The sequence below is a fragment of the Buceros rhinoceros genome, unplaced genomic scaffold, assembly GCF_000710305.1.
Source record: "Buceros rhinoceros silvestris isolate BGI_N320 unplaced genomic scaffold, ASM71030v1 scaffold40461, whole genome shotgun sequence".
NCBI classification, from domain to species: Eukaryota; Metazoa; Chordata; class Aves; order Bucerotiformes; family Bucerotidae; genus Buceros; species Buceros rhinoceros.
This window is the reverse complement of record NW_010395544.1, coordinates 7,094-22,238: the sequence shown is the minus strand read 5'-3', so window position 1 is coordinate 22,238 and position 15,145 is coordinate 7,094. Positions and strand designations below refer to the sequence as shown.

Here is a 15,145-nt window from a genome sequence, read left to right as displayed (position 1 = left end):
ACGGAGGATTGAGTTTACAGCTGAATGACTCCAAGTGTTTGCAACCCCCCCAGATCGTTTTCCGTGGTACCATATGACCAAATCACGCAGAGTGATGCTCAGGCTGGGCCCTTGTGTTCGGTGGTGATCGATCGTTTATTGGAGGCTGGGTTTAAGAAGTGCCCTTGAGACACTTGCCGGGTTAACGGCGCAACCTCTGGTGAGCTGTTCTCAATAATCCTTCTCCAAATGCCAGGGTGAGCGGTCTCAGCTGCACAGACGTGGTCTCAAACTGAGGAATGTTGTTCTGTGAGCGTTTGTGTGTCTGTTCAGTTTTTCCTAGGTGAAGCAAACCGCCAAGGCAGGCTCTTGCTTTGCCCTGGTATCTTGCAAGTCAGCCCTGCTGAGCTGGATTTTGGTTTTTTGAAGGGATGTAGTAATTTTTTTTTTTTTTCCACTCTCTTTCCCCTCCCCCTGCTCCTTCTTGACTAGGAAACCTCCATTTTAGAGGAGTACAACATTAACTGGACTCAGAAGCTGGGAGCTGGGATCAGTGGTCCTGTTAGGTAAGACAATACCCCTGCGGATTTGTATGATTACGTAAAAATCAGCTCGTTCCGTTAGCTGCGGGGAAACGAGTCTGAGTTTTGAGTGTGCTAACAGCAGGGCAATGGGATACAGGGAACGTTCTCCTTGTAAACAAATAAATGTCTTTACTCCACGTGGATTGCAGCTGACGTGTGAGGAATTGTCGTTTACGGGGCGTGTTTGGACTAAGAACTCCTTGTCCCGTCCCGCCGTCACCTTCCCGAAGCAAAGTGGGAGCGAGGGTCGCTCGTGAAATGGTGGCGGCAGAACATCCTGCTCGAACACCTTTGTCCTTTCGATACCAGCGTGGTGCAAAGGTTGCAGCTCCGTCTGCGGTGTCACGGCTTGGGGCATCAGCACCGCGTGCCCCTTAGCTATTTTTACCAGCTGTTTTTTTTCAGGGCATCACGTGAGGCCGAAGCGGAGAGTGCCGTGAGCTCTGCATCTCCAACCTGCCTCGCCTGTCCTGAGTTTCTAACCCCCGCAGGAGCTGGGCGCTCGCTGTACAGCAAAGCTCTCCCTTTAGGGAGCGGCAGTTTGTGCACGAGCGCTGCAACACGCGCCTCTGCGCCTCCCTCTTTCCAGGCGCTTGACGGGGTGATTGTCTTTCGCCACCATTTGTCTTCCTGTCCAGGCAGTGGGTTTCTCCTCATCCATTGTGTGCTGCCGCGTTGCCTCTGATCTTTATGAAAATACCCCTTTGTGCTTCCTTCTTGGAGCTGCCTGTTAATTTGGGGGCCCGTCCCTCTGACGCAGTTCGATTGTTCGTGTTAAATGGGGGAAAGAGAGAGAAGACATGCGTGGCGCAGCCGGTGGCCTGGCCAAAACCAGGATTTCCATTCAGAAACCCTTGATTTCTGGCAGGCTCCACCCTCCCTTGGCGATATTCAGGCTGCCGCTGTGTGGTTGGGGTTTTTTCATCCCCAGGCTCTCTTCAGCTGGGGTATAGCGTGTCTTCTGCTTGTCTGCCGTTGCTCTGAAGCACTTCTTCTGCGTTGCTGAAAAGACACCGTTGTGTGAGGAGGTTCTACATAACGTGTTGGGTTGTGGTGGAAGGCTGAAAGCGGAGGCTTTCGAGCCGGGTGCCCTGTATATTCCAGTTTGGGGTCATTCCTGTCCCTACCCACGTGGAGAGCAAACTCATAACTACAGATCAATTGCTTGAAGTGTCTCGTTAACATTCTTGCTGACCACATAATTTTATTGCTGTAATACCAGAGTCTGCGTGAAAAAATCCTCTCAAGAACGCTTTGCACTGAAAATTCTTCTGGATCGTCCAAAAGCTAGAAATGAGGTACGGTTCCTGTTTCTACCATCTGCCTTCGCACGCCACAGGGTCTCACCCTTTTGGTGAATTGTTGTAATGCCTTAAAAACCCAAACCCCACAACCCCAATCCCAGGCGTTCTGCAGGATCCCCTGGGCTGATCCTCAGGCCGTGCTGTGCTCAGGTCCTCCAGGGTGAGGTGGTGGTGGTGGAGGGTCTTCCCGCCGCTGAGTGCGCTGGCTGTGCACAGCGGTGATTTCTGGAGCTGCGCGGGGTTCTCCCTGCATCCCACGTGATGGAGCACAAGTAGTTTAGAATGGATTTTGTTTCCGTACACCTCGCTCTTAGGATGTCCCTACTCTAACAAACGCCAAGAACGCTTCACGCTGCCCTCCACACGTACCCGTTTGTGTGCGAGGAACTGAGTGAGCTCTCTGATCCCGCTCGTGGTTTACTGCGGCTGGCAAGAGCTTGCCAAGGTCCTCAACTCCGTCTGTGGAAAACGATGGGCAGCCGGTCAAGCTGTCACGGAAGTGGAAGAAGTAGAATTGTCCTCAAGGTTTAGGCAACTTCCATTTCTTCTTACCTTCCATTTATTATTTAAATTCCCATTGAAAATTCCGAGGGAAGAATAATCTTTTACGAAGAGCCTCAAGCCTCGGCTTGATCTAGCAGTCCAGGAGGGTTTAAACCGGGGTAAATCCCTCAGGTTCCCGTGTCAGAAAGTTTGACCAGGAGATGAGGTGTCACATGTGAGTGCCAGGTCCTCGGGCATGAAAGAAGCCAGATGATGGAATTTCAGGCTTTATTAGTGAATTTTCAGTTTCAGTTGTATCTCTATTGCTACTTCTAGCTTTAAATTTATTTTCAAACCCCAAAGAAATCAAAGATTTCCCTGGAACTCTGCTGGGTTTGATTCCCTGCTCTGTAGCAAACAGGTCGGTGATGCGTGATCTTCTTGCCTTGCTCAGTTTAAGCCCTGTGACGCGGTCGGTCACTCGCTTAAACACTTGTAGGTATTTCTCACGTTTGGGATGGTTCTGAACTGGGTGTGACTGGCGCTGAGCACAGCTGGCAGCGGCCGGGCTCGTGTGCGCCATAGTCTTGGGGGCAGAGGGAGGAGCAGGAGGGGCCAAGAGCATGTCGCTGTGTACAGTAACGCTTCTTCCCTTCTCTTCAAGGTACGTCTGCACATGATGTGTGCAACACATCCAAATATTGTTCAAATTATTGAAGTTTATGCTAACAGTGTGCAGTTCCCACATGAATCCAGCCCAAGGTAAGATTACATAGGGTGATTCATCCCACAGCTTGCTTTCCATGTTTAGGCCAAGGTATAGTGGCGTTTGCTTTTTTTTTTGTTTTGTTTTAAATCACAGCATGACCAAAACGCGTATTTCTAGGGGGTTCCAGAGGTTTATACTTCAGACTAAGCAGCGCTTGCTTTCTCCCCTGCCAATGCCCAGACCTTTGCATATTTAGATGAACTCATGTCCTTCACCTCTGCTCTTGAATACATCCTCATTTGTGAGGTTTTTCGTTGCTTCAGCTGCGGTCCCCGCGTTGTCTGCGAGGGACAGCTAGCTTCTGCCCTGCTCTGACGCCGCTTTCGCAGCTCCAGTGGAATTGTAGCCTTTGAGCCTCCGCCTGCTTTCAAAGCACTGGCAAAGCAGGATTGGAGCTGCGACTTTTGCTACCTAGAATGCTAAGTGAGATCCTTTTACATCATGGTGATGCCTGTGAGCCCCTGGGAAACTCGGAGTGTCAGTCTTCATAAAAAAAAAAAAGGAAGAAAGAATCATTTCTAACAATACGAGGTTCTGCCCCGTGAGCTCTCAACACATTGTCCTGGTTCAAATGAACACAGCAAAACGTGAAGCAGACTTATTTTTCATACATTAATATTGCTTGGGATAAAAACTTTTCTTCTAATTGGATATTAGTTGAGAAAAAAGAAATCAGAGCTGGGAGAGTTAAAGAGCTGAGACCTGTGTTCGTCTCTGATGTGTCCGATTTTGCTGTGTGGCGAGAAGAACCAGGAGTTAGTTTCTTGAGGATCTACCAGTCCTGATCTCCACATTTCCTGGTCGTTGTCCTTCATAATTATGGCAATAAAACTGTAAATTAAAATAATGAGGTACAGGAGAGTGTCCAGACTCAAAAGTGTCAAAGGTAATTCCTCAACCTTCTGCTGCTACGTTGCCGTGGACGTTTTTAGCGCTGAGGCAGGCAGACGGGCAGGTCGGCCTGTCTGCAAGGATGGGCGCAGACCGGGGTGCGCTCTGCTCTCAGCCAGCGCCAGCCTGGAAGCTGTTGAGCCTGTTTGGTGCAAGATTCTACCTGCTGTGTTACTCTTTGAGGGCAGGGTTATACACTGGGGTGTCTAAACAGCTTCCAGGTCCAAGCTGGCTGGCGGGGAGCGCGGGTGGAGCTCGCATGTACCTGTCTGAATTCATCCACGTAGACGTGTCCCTGGTGCTTGTTCCAGCTGGATGTGGGAGCCCAGCGTGAGGAGCAAACCGTAGATTCCCAGCTGGCAATCCCTGGGTCAGATTGTGCTGGGAGCCGGGAAGTCCCGCAGCTTATACACTTCAAGGCAAAGTTACGGAACCAGAATAGCTCTGACAGCTGTAGGAGAAGCGAGTCTGTGTCCCCCTCTTGGCCCGTGTCAGTCGGTGTGAACTATGCATTATTAGCTTAGCAATTCTGTCATTTTTTAATTATTTTTAATATAACAAAATGAAATGCTTTTGAACAGGGCTCGGCTCCTAATTGTAATGGAGATGATGGAAGGGGGAGAGCTATTTCACAGAATCAGCCAGCACCGGCACTTTACTGAGAAGCAAGCAAGCCAAGTAACAAAGCAGGCAAGTTACCCCCCATGTATAAGCAAATCCATGAATGATAATGGCTAAAGTATTTAACAATTTCTTGGGGTGGGGGGGTGGGGAAAAAGGAAGCTAAAATACTCCTCAGTTCTGATCTGATGGTCATTGCCTGCTTTGTTATAACCTGACGATGCCCAAGTTTTCATAGAAGCAAAGAATTTGCAGATGTGGGCTAGTTCTTCTGGGCTGGGACCCTGGTGTCTCTGCTGTCCTTAGCGATGGTTTTCCTAACCTGGTCCACAGAATGCTTCACCAAAGAGCTCTTTTCTTGCACGATCTTCCCGCTGTGTCCCTCGCTGTTGTTCTAAAGCGTTACCTCCAACAGTCCACAGGCTCTCCCCAGCCCCTACGTGGCTCCTGAGTTCCCGTTTGGCCGTGACGCAGATTTGGTGTTTCTCTCCCCTCTTGGGTGGGGTAGCAGACGATAAAGTCCTGGGCTGGTGGTTTTCCAGCTGGATTCTCTGTTTGGTCTTGTGGAAATCCTGCCGTTCATGGGAGATAACAAGAGGATGTACCACTGTAGTGCCTGTTTTCTGTGCTCTTTGTTCTGATGTCGTTTTTCCTCTTCTTTTCTCTATGCAACTGACTCTTGACTGTTGTGTTTTATAGCCTCTCTGGTATTAATTACTAGAGGTTTTGGTGTCCATCAGGCTCTTTGGTGTTTAGCAGTGCACGTGGTGTGAGCAGCTTGTGTCCTGCTAGAGCAGGCAGGATGAGGCAGCAGAAGGGCCTCTGCGAGATTCAGCGTGGGGAACCCCAGTGTCAGTTCCTCTCGGTTCTGGGGTGAACCTCTTCCCTTTCACTTCCAAGCTGGTGCCCAGCCAAGAAAGCCTGGAGTAGTGGGAGGGCTGCGGGAAAAAAAAAAAAGATGGTGTGGCTGGATGCTGCGGTAGCCACCGCAGAGGAGCAGCAGGTTGCTGTAAGGAACCGCAAGGCAGGAGGATCTTGCTGTCAAATGGCTGAGCTCTTTTGCACAGGAATTGGCACCGCGGCGTGAAGCCACGGGCTGGAGCTGCCGCTGGTTGCTTCTTGCAGGGGTTATATTGGCATTCCAAACCAAAGCTAAGCGGGCTGTAGGCGAGAGGCTGTGCTGGAGAAAATGGTCAGTAAATGTCCTGCTGCCACCCCAGCGATCACTGCAGCGAATAAAGGAGGGACAGCCTGGGACGATGTTACAGCACTGGCTGTGAATTGACGTGACCGTGGGACAATATCTCCATCTCCCCGTCACTCACTTCCCCTAAGCTGGGGAGACAATGCCTGGTACCGAGGTAAAAGAGGGCCACCTAACCTCCTCTGACTTTTCTGACTCGTGCTTTGACTTGTTTCTAACGAAATGCTAATTGCGCTGTTACCTTTTTGGTTTCATCCAACAAAGGGAGGAGGTGGAAGTACAGAATTATTCTTGACAGTGTTTTCCTGTCCTTCCTGGGCTTCTCCAGGATTAGCATGTTGGGGAAATCATTTAAAACTATACCAAAAGACGAGACTCGGAACTGGCTTCTCCCTGTGTGTACGCTTGGGTTATTCGTGCCCCAAGTAACTCTTTGCTTTAATATTTATGCAAGTGAAGCTTGACAGCAATGTTAAAGTCTTATTCTTTCAGCTAGTGGTTCTTCAGTGTGGTCTTGAAGTATCGGTCTTAGTTCCTTGTACCCAGTAATAGGTAAAAATTACACCAAGGGTGGTTTTTTTTTTTTACCTCTTTCTCTCTGGGAATGTGTTTGTACGTTTTTCTGAGCTAAGTTAACACTGGAGTTCTCCCGTCATGGTAATTTTCAGTCTAAGAGGGACACAGCGCTTCACCCAGGGCCCTGCATTTGGGTAGGATCCTGCAGAAGCCAGTAGGATTTGAAGAAGGGTCGTGTGGCTTTGCTGTACTTTTGTTTCAGAAATGCTGTTTAAGCGCGTACGTGCTGGGTTTCTCCACGTGAACTGCGCTGTCAAACGTACAGGCTGTCGTGACTGCTCCCACGGTTCTAAACCACAGCAGCGTCCGAAGCTTTGAAAGACTCAAGCGATGCATTTTGGTGTAATATCCCACGGAAGGGGTAAATCGCAGGCAGTACCGTCAGGAATGACAGACTAAAACTGCCGCAACGTCGACTCTCAAGTCAGCAACAAACGCAATCAAATGTTCACTGAAACGCTGAAGCAAGAACTCGCTGCTAAACAGAACAGAGTTGCTGGAGAGCGTGCAAGCCAGTGTGGTGGCCTTGTAGGGCTGGCACAGCGTGTGAAAGGACACTGTCATGATCTGTGTCACTTCTGGGGGGCTAATAGTGTCCTGAGTTGGTCAAACTGTACAACTTAGCTTTTATTCTCTGTTTGCTTTGAGTGAAACACTAAAGGAGTGGGTGGGTTTCAGTCCCCACTCGCTGCTTTGCCGCGCAGTACGGCCGGGCTTATCTTAACCCCAGTGCGGTGGAAATGCTTGGGGTCTAAGCTGTGTTGGCAATGTCCTTTTTAAAGCTAAAATAACTGTCCAGGCTGAAGGAGGAGTCCTGTAACTGTAGTTGATGTGTTGTGCCCTTTTTCAGATAGCTTTGGCTTTGCAGCATTGCCACTCTCTAAACATTGCACATAGAGACCTCAAGCCCGAGAACCTCCTCTTCAAGGATAACTCTCTGGTAAGGTGGAGACTCGCTGTTCTTTGTTTACTGCTGAATTCTGTAAAACGGCTCCCTGGTGATTTTCAGAATAGTTGTGAAATGCCATTAATGCCATGCTTTGGTGACAAAAGCTGGTGGCTTTTCCGCACTGCCTGAGTGCAGGCTGTTCATGCTGCTGCCGGCAGCTGTGGGTCAGGTTCTCCACCCCAGCAGAGAATCCTGCCATGCCGAGGAGATCGGCTCTGCCATGTTTCCTCCCCAGGTGTCATCAGGACGTTCTAACGTGCACTGTAGGTGCTTTGACGTATCCAAGCACTTGCCTGTTTCTTTCTTCTCCTGCTCATAACCACCCTGCATACGCAGTGACCCCCTTACAATGTGCTTAGTGCTTTCCAAATCTGAGAGGGGGGCTGCTTTTGACCCAGAGCACCCAGGAAAGCAGAAATGATTGTTTCAAACATCAGTTTGTGACTTTTTAGCTGCTCTGTGGAGTGGTAAGGGTATAAACACAACAGTGCCTGTGGCAAAGGTGAGTACAAGGCAAGAAGTGTGTATTGGAAAAGCTGGTACAATGCGATTTTGTAATGAAGCCTCTTCTCCTTCTTTCAGGATGCACCTGTTAAATTGTGTGACTTTGGATTCGCCAAAGTAGACCAAGGTGACTTGATGACACCGCAGTTCACTCCATATTATGTAGCACCTCAGGTAACCAACGACCACAGTTCTCGGCTAAAGGGGAACCACGACCTTTATTGCCTGTGCCTCCATAACCACGTCGTTTTGAAACCCTTTGCTGCCTTATTAAGGGTTTATGGGCTGCGCCTCTCAGTAGTTGTATAGCAGCCACCTCTCAAGGTGGAGTGCCACGGTGATCTATCCATTACAGCAGGAAATCACGAGGCCAATTTCCCAGGCTGTGTTCTTAGCGCTGATTCATTGCTGGTGCCTCCCTGCTCTCCCAGGCACGACTTCACCCCGAGACTGCTCCAGGATTTTAACCGCATTAAAGCAGTTGGTTTGGAAAAGTCGCTGCTTCACAATCTTTCTTCCAGCTCAATCTTCCTCAGTCGAGATTACATGAAAAAGGACCTCACCAAAACAAAAAGGTTCTGTAAAGGCAATTGCTCAAAGAGAGGGCAGTGCCTGGAGGTTCACCCCGGCTCGGCCCCTTGTCCCTGCAGATTGAGACGTCATCTATAGTTACAGACAGGCTGGACTGTGTAGTGCTGCTCTCCTTTGTGCTTTGTGTTGGAGTCCTGAAGAAAATTAAAAGAAAACTGCAGATAGGTATTTAATTGCAGTGCTGGGCACGTTGGCAGCCGGTAATGACTGGGAAGAGCAATCGCAGAGCTCGGACCGTGCGGCCACAGCTGAGTGCCCTGAAATTGAGTCCTCCACTGGAGCTTGCTGGCGAGGGGCCATGTGCGCTATGGACAGGGTTTATAAAACAAGTGAACTACCAAACCTGTAGAAAGCTTTTCCCGAGCATGTTTAAACTGAGATTTTTGTGGAAACCCAGATTAGATCAGCAAGGGTTAAATTTGATGTAAGTTATCCATGGGAGAGGCAGAAAGGGAGCTCCAGTCTCTGGAGCTGGGGTTACCCTCCAAACACATTTAGGTTCTAGTTCCAAAGCACGAGGTGTTAGAGGTTCTGGACAAGAGAGGAGTGAGCAGTCGCTTTAATTCGGGCAAACCTGAAGTTTTCATCCAAAGCAGCTGAAATTTTCCCCCTGTAGAAAGGTTGTTCTTAGTAAGAACGGTTTGAGTTTGGCAGAGTCTTCAGGAGCTGGAGGAAGTTCACCGAATGGAAAAGCATCGGGCGTTTTGGCAGTGCTGCTTGTGGTGCCTGTAGGTGAGGTGTATTGTGCATCATTTTTTATTTCTCTTCTCGTGGCAACAGGTATTGGAGGCACAAAGACGGCATCAGAAAGAAAAATCTGGTATTATCCCCACCTCTCCAACTCCTTACACTTACAACAAGGTAAGCTATGAAACGGTCCACAGGACATTGTCTTTAAAGCACAGCGTCCCCCCCTCCCCGCTGATGTATCCACCATAGAATTAGTCTACAGACGTGGTTTATCACCTGAGGCAAGAAACTGCTGCTCTGAATTGCTCTGAATTGACACACTTATGGCCAGGAGCAATGAAGTTGTTCTGATCTCTGTGACAGGAATACATCTGAGCAGCCAAATGTCTCGCCCTGAGTGAAAAGCAGGATGGGCAGGAGACAGCAGGGCGATGTCCTGCCGCTGGCTGCTTTGTGTACGCTGTGTTTTCAGCCGTAGTGTCTTTGGGGCTGTATTTCTGAGTGTGTTTCCCTTGGCCGGGTGTTCAGTGGTGTTTCTCCCCTTAAATGGATTTGGTTCAGACCAGGTTTCGTTCAGCCGAGCTGGCCAGTGAGGAGATAACGATCTGTGCAGGCAGCTGCCTTGCTCTGTTTGGAAGAGACACGCTAAAAGGCACTGCTGGCTCCCCGTCCTTTGTGACAGAGCAAATAATGAAATGCACGCTTGGTCCAAGCCTAATTAACGGTCCTCTAATTAAAGGAAAAATATACAAACCCTGTTAAAGGAGCTAGTACAAGATTTTGGAGAGAGTGGAACTGTTCTGCTGGGGAAGCTCTTTCACCTCCCCGGGAGGCTGCTTCAAAGGAAACCACTTCTCTGCGTTCAGCCGGGATTTCTGGGAGAGCGAAGCGCTGTTCAGGCAGCTGCAGTGGTGCCTTGTTTGTGTGGGGATCTTCTGCAAAATGTCCAGGAGCATGCTGGAAGCAGTAGACAGGGACAATAACAGCTCCTGCTAGAGGCTGGCAAAGTTCTGACAAAGTGTCTGCTGCGTTTTGTCATTCCAAAACACTTTCCTCTGTATCACCATCGCTGCCTCCTGCCAGCCCTGCAGCGTTTGCACCACTGAGCGTTCTTTCCGAGTGTCAATTCGGATAGAGTTAGCTGGTTTCTGACAGCAGTGCTAGGTATCTACGCTGACTCCAGCGTCCAGGATGGTGCTTTAACCCCCATGTGCTCGAGGGGGCGGTTTGATAAACAGTGTTATGCTTTAGTAGCCTTCTGTAGAGAGGTAAAGCAAAGATGGGCAGAGAAAACTGGCACTGGCTTAGTCCCCAGGGGTTTCCTAATCACCTTCTCAAGGGTTATGATTATTTCTTCTCCATCCTGGAGAACGGGATTGGTGATGGAAGCCAGACACTCCTGATAAAAGGAGTTCTCAGACAGGAGCCAACAGTCTTTTTCAACACAGGGTTTCCTCTGCCCTCTCTCGTGTGAATCCCAGTCACAAGGAATGGGGGTTTTTGCGAGTTTTTAAAGTCTCAAAAGGCAGAGTCAAGAATTCCACTTCTGTGGGCTGAAGCAGGTTTACTCTCCAATAATTGCCCTCTCCAAGGGCTGCAGTTCCAGAGACACCGAGAAGTGGTTGCTCGCTGTTTGTGTTGGTAACAGTTTGACAGCTGACGAGTTCTTTTACTGAACCAGAGAGCCCTGGCCATGGCACCTGGAGCAAAACACGGCTCCTCTTCCTGCACAGCATGGGAGAACTTTGAAAACTGATTCCAGACGGAATGAACTCACGGTGGAGAGTGAGCTCGCGTTCAGCTCCCTGGGATTTATGTTAGGATACAGTGATTCTGTTCCCGTGTTTGATCAGTCGCTCCGAACTGCTTTCAGCCACGGTGGCACCGGCTGGAAAGGCCACCAAAAGAAGCGGCCTCGTCCTTCCTTTGCCAAGTGTGACTCACTGCAAAAGCAGCATCTGGCATACGTCTGGTTCCCCAAAATAGACTGTGAGAGACTCCCAGGTACATGTCCAGAGCTGGAGGGGAAATGCCTGTGATCCACCTTCACCATGAGCAGAGTTATCGTGCATGTTTAAATTGGAGGAAAAACCACATCTTTGGTTCTTCAGTGGTTTTGTTGTGTGTGTATTGGATCAAATGTGAGTGTGTATGTCATGGCTGGAGGGGCTTAACTCCTGAGAAATAGAATCTGAGAACCATACCCACCAAGAATTTAGACACCTGTTTCCTACTTAGATGCCTAAAGTCCCATTGATCTAATTAGAAATTATCTCTGGTCAGTAGAAAAAGGATGAGAATTTAGGTACCTAAATAGAAATTTAGATTTCTAGAGCCATCTGAGATTGGCACAGACAACTCCTGAAAACCATACATATGTGGGGTAACTGCTGGCAGTGTCTTCTGTTACCAGCATCCACACGTTGTATAAAAGGCAGAAGCCAAGTGTTCGGTAGAATGATTGGTATGAGCTGATCTAAGTGTATTCCCCCAGGAAGAAACAGTCACACCTTTCAGGGCCCCTTCCTGGGCTGGTGTTGATCGAGTCAAAGAACAGTTCTGGAGTCGGGGATTCTCTATTTACTGAGTTCATCTCTGCAGCTTTGTGAACGCCGGTGCCGTCCTGGAGTCGGTGGTGAAATGGACGGTCCGGGGCAGCCAGGGAGCTGCTGAGGTTTTTGCTTCAGTTGGCAGCTCTCTGTGTAAACTAATTGCAGAACCTCTCCAGTTCCCCAAATCTGCCCTCGTGTGTCTTTCCACGGTCACCTGAATCTGGCTGGAGTTCAGGCTTATGCTTGGCTGTGTGCTCCTGTCCATCCTCATGCTGGTATAAACCTTCAGGAGTCCCCTGGAGGGCTGACAGAGCTGGACACCAAGCTAGAAAAAATAAATGATTAGCTGTGCAAGTGCTGGTGTTGGCATGAAAGAAATACTGGGATGGCCAGGGTCAGAGCAGCTCCTACCAGCCCTAACCTGCACCATGCCATAACCAGGAGAAAACAGATCGGCATCCTTCAGGATATGGTCCAACAGAAGCTTTATGGTCCTCTTCCCGTCTTCCCCAGCAGTGTCGGTGTCATGGGAATGCACAGTGATCCACACGGGGACGCGGTCTGGCCTTCAGCTGCTTCACTGAGCTGCTTTTTGGCTGGATCCTCCTCCTGGAAGAACTTGTTCTGTGTCACATCAGCAGTAGCCCTGGTGCAAGAGCAGGGGAGGGAGCTCCAGGCTGGGGTGGGAGGGCAGGAGGGAGCGTGGCGTAGGCAGTGTGAAATCCTGCGCCTGGCTTTCTGAGACCTCTTCATCTCCGTGGCTTCCAGGCGGTGGGTTTCTCATGACAGACCTCTCCTGAGTATCTCTGTTAGCTCATTTGATGATGGTGCTTTGGTGTTGGTTTTGTTTTTTGTTTTTTTTTTTTTTTTTTTTTTTTTTTTTTTTTTTTTTTTTAAAAAATGAGTGTATTCTGTTCTCCATTCTGATATTGAGAGACCAGGACTCACGTATCCTGTGAGGTGGAATCAATGCACAGCTTGCTCATGCCTGGGACGCGCTGGCTGTTTCCATACAGCTTCCCACTGCGTAGCACAGTTACAGGAGGACTTTGTGAACAAGCTGCTTTTGGGTGCTGGAAGTAGCTCAGCTTGGCAGCATGGAGTTCTCTTGTGCTTACACATGTGCCGTGTTTATCCCTGGAGGTCCTCAGATGGGCCTTTCGGAGGAGGCTGAGCTGTGTTTCTGTTTCCGTAGGGACTCACATGGAACTTTGAACATAGCTACACCACTGCTTGCTGCAAATCGCGCCCCAAAGTGATCATTTCCTTGCTTTCAGAGCTGTGACTTGTGGTCCCTGGGTGTCATTATTTACGTGATGCTGTGTGGATACCCTCCGTTTTACTCCAAACACCACAGTCGGACCATTCCAAAGGACATGCGGAAAAAGATCATGACAGGAAGTTTTGAATTTCCAGAGGAAGAGTGGAGCCAGATCTCAGAAATGGCGAAAGACATTGTGCGAAAGTGAGTCAGTGGAGGAAAATGTTGTATTGCTCTTTGCTTATATTGAGAAACTGGAAAATCACTGGAAAGTGCGTTATCACTAAGGGCTTATTTTTCCAAAAGCGGGGGGAATTGTCTGCAGCTGAAAAAGTTTCTGTCACATTCAGCACAAATGAAATCTGGTAAATATATATATATTTTTTTCTTCCCCCTCTGTTTTTTTTCGTCCCCAACTGTTGTTGTGTTCAACTTTTGATGTCTCCTGTCTCTGACGTTGCTAGAGCGCGTTGTGTGTTTGCCTGTGAGGGGGACGGATGCCCTACCTTGCTTCAGGACAGTGTAGAGAGCTGGCTGCCACACCTGCGAGGGCTCTCCGGGCGCGTCTCTCCTGGGATGCTTAAACCCCTGTTAACATCAGGGAGCAGTTAGGGGGTGTGAGAGGATGTGGTAGATCTGTCTCTTAGAACCCTGTGCCATAATACACAGTCTATGAGGAGTCAAGGGAGAAGCTTGGCAAGGAGGTGACGGTCAGTCTGGAGGTGTCAGACGAGGCGATAAGGTCTCGCGTTGGAATTTTATTGTAGATGCTGGTTGAAACTGTTTTTCATGCAATGCCCGTCGCTCAGCTGCGGTGTTTCAAAGGGTGCCATCCCCTGTTGGAAAGCAAGAACTCGGCCCTGATTAGGTCTTGACCTCACTTATATTTTACAACGTGCGAGGGACTTACTGCCTTTGCTTGTATCACCAGAGGAACTGGAAGGGTAAAAGCAACATGAATAGGAAAAATTCACTTGATTAAATAATTTTAAACTGTCCCCGTCTCCTCTGACATACCGCAAAATCTCCAAGGGCTTGACATAGTTTGGAAAGGGTGTCGGGGCTTGTTTATAGCAGCGCAGGGGCGCCCACAACCTTTCACCAAATAACCTGCCGCCCGAGGTCAGCTCGTTGCTCTGCTCAGGAGCTGCACGGTCAGCAGGGTTCATCGTCCCTTAGAATGCCCGTGAAACTCCGCTCACAAATGGCGTGGCTTGGATTCAGTTCGCTTCACTTAATGCTCTCGCTGATGTTATCAGACTCCCCCTCCTGCTTGTCCTTTCCAGCCAGGGACTCTGACTCTGTGTCTCTGGTGCAGGAGTATGTTTAGACGTTAGGTAACTCTGGGTTAGCTCACGTTTTATTTACTTAGGCTGCTCTTCACGTGGAGTCTGGCTTCTGGAGGTCGGATTTAGCATTCAAGCAGCTGCTTCCTTTCAAACTCATTGAGCTGATTTTTTGCCCTCAAGCTTTATGCTCTGGGGTGCTTGATAAAAGGTTAAGACTTTGAAAACCGACAGGAAAGGAACGCATGTGTCTTGTGTCCGGTGTCCAACCCGAGCGTATGACGTTTGGCAGCGTGGCCTTGCCAGTGAGATTTATGAGGCGGCCTGTGATCCTGCTGACATTTTGTTGCAGATATTTCCACTTTCTTGGTGCATTAAACAATTCTGCTTTGCAGCCAGGAGGCTGATGTAGAGTATTGTCTAAGAACAGACTCATCAAGTCCTTCTGTTTCTCCTTTAGACTCTTGGGGTAACTCATCAGCACTCTGTGTGGAACTTTACATCCTGTGAAACAGTCATGATTACCACGAGAGCACGAGCTTATCTGCAAAATCTCTTCCTAGGGTTTTGTTCTTGTAAAATTTGATTCCATGGAGTTCTCAGAGATCTGAGAATCAAGTTCCTTCTTCTTTCGAGGTGCTGTAGCCTGCCAAAGCGTCTGTTGCTGGAGGCTTTTGCAGGGGGTAAAGCTCAGGAGCTGCGTGGTGAAAGCAGTTAATCCGCAGCGGGTTTCCCACTGCAGCTTTGCCTTGCTGCACCATGCCCGGTGTCCTCGGAACGAGCGTAGGCTGTTGTGTGGGTGAGCTCTAGGTGTGCCTTCCCACAGAGTGTCGGTCTGGATCATTTCCAGCTCACCTGCAAGATAGTTTCCCACCGGGGAGAAGGTGAATACAGAGTTCAG

General features: G+C 49.2%; 1 protein-coding gene across 2 annotated transcripts in view; it reads left to right on the top strand.

Moving 5' to 3' along the window:
• Nucleotides 1–477: 477 nt before the first annotated feature.
• MAPKAPK5 (mitogen-activated protein kinase-activated protein kinase 5) overlaps nucleotides 478–15,145 on the top strand; it is an 18,226-nt gene continuing 3,558 nt past the window's right edge. For both annotated transcript variants that reach the window (XM_010145577.1, XM_010145578.1), the window contains exons 1-8: nucleotides 478–545; nucleotides 1,786–1,861; nucleotides 3,015–3,112; nucleotides 4,592–4,700; nucleotides 7,262–7,351; nucleotides 7,943–8,038; nucleotides 9,236–9,316; nucleotides 12,975–13,162. In XM_010145577.1, the coding sequence (XP_010143879.1) occupies nucleotides 3,027–3,112; nucleotides 4,592–4,700; nucleotides 7,262–7,351; nucleotides 7,943–8,038; nucleotides 9,236–9,316; nucleotides 12,975–13,162 (650 nt within the window). In that variant the 5' untranslated portion in view covers nucleotides 478–545; nucleotides 1,786–1,861; nucleotides 3,015–3,026. The remainder of the gene's footprint in view (nucleotides 546–1,785; nucleotides 1,862–3,014; nucleotides 3,113–4,591; nucleotides 4,701–7,261; nucleotides 7,352–7,942; nucleotides 8,039–9,235; nucleotides 9,317–12,974; nucleotides 13,163–15,145) is intronic.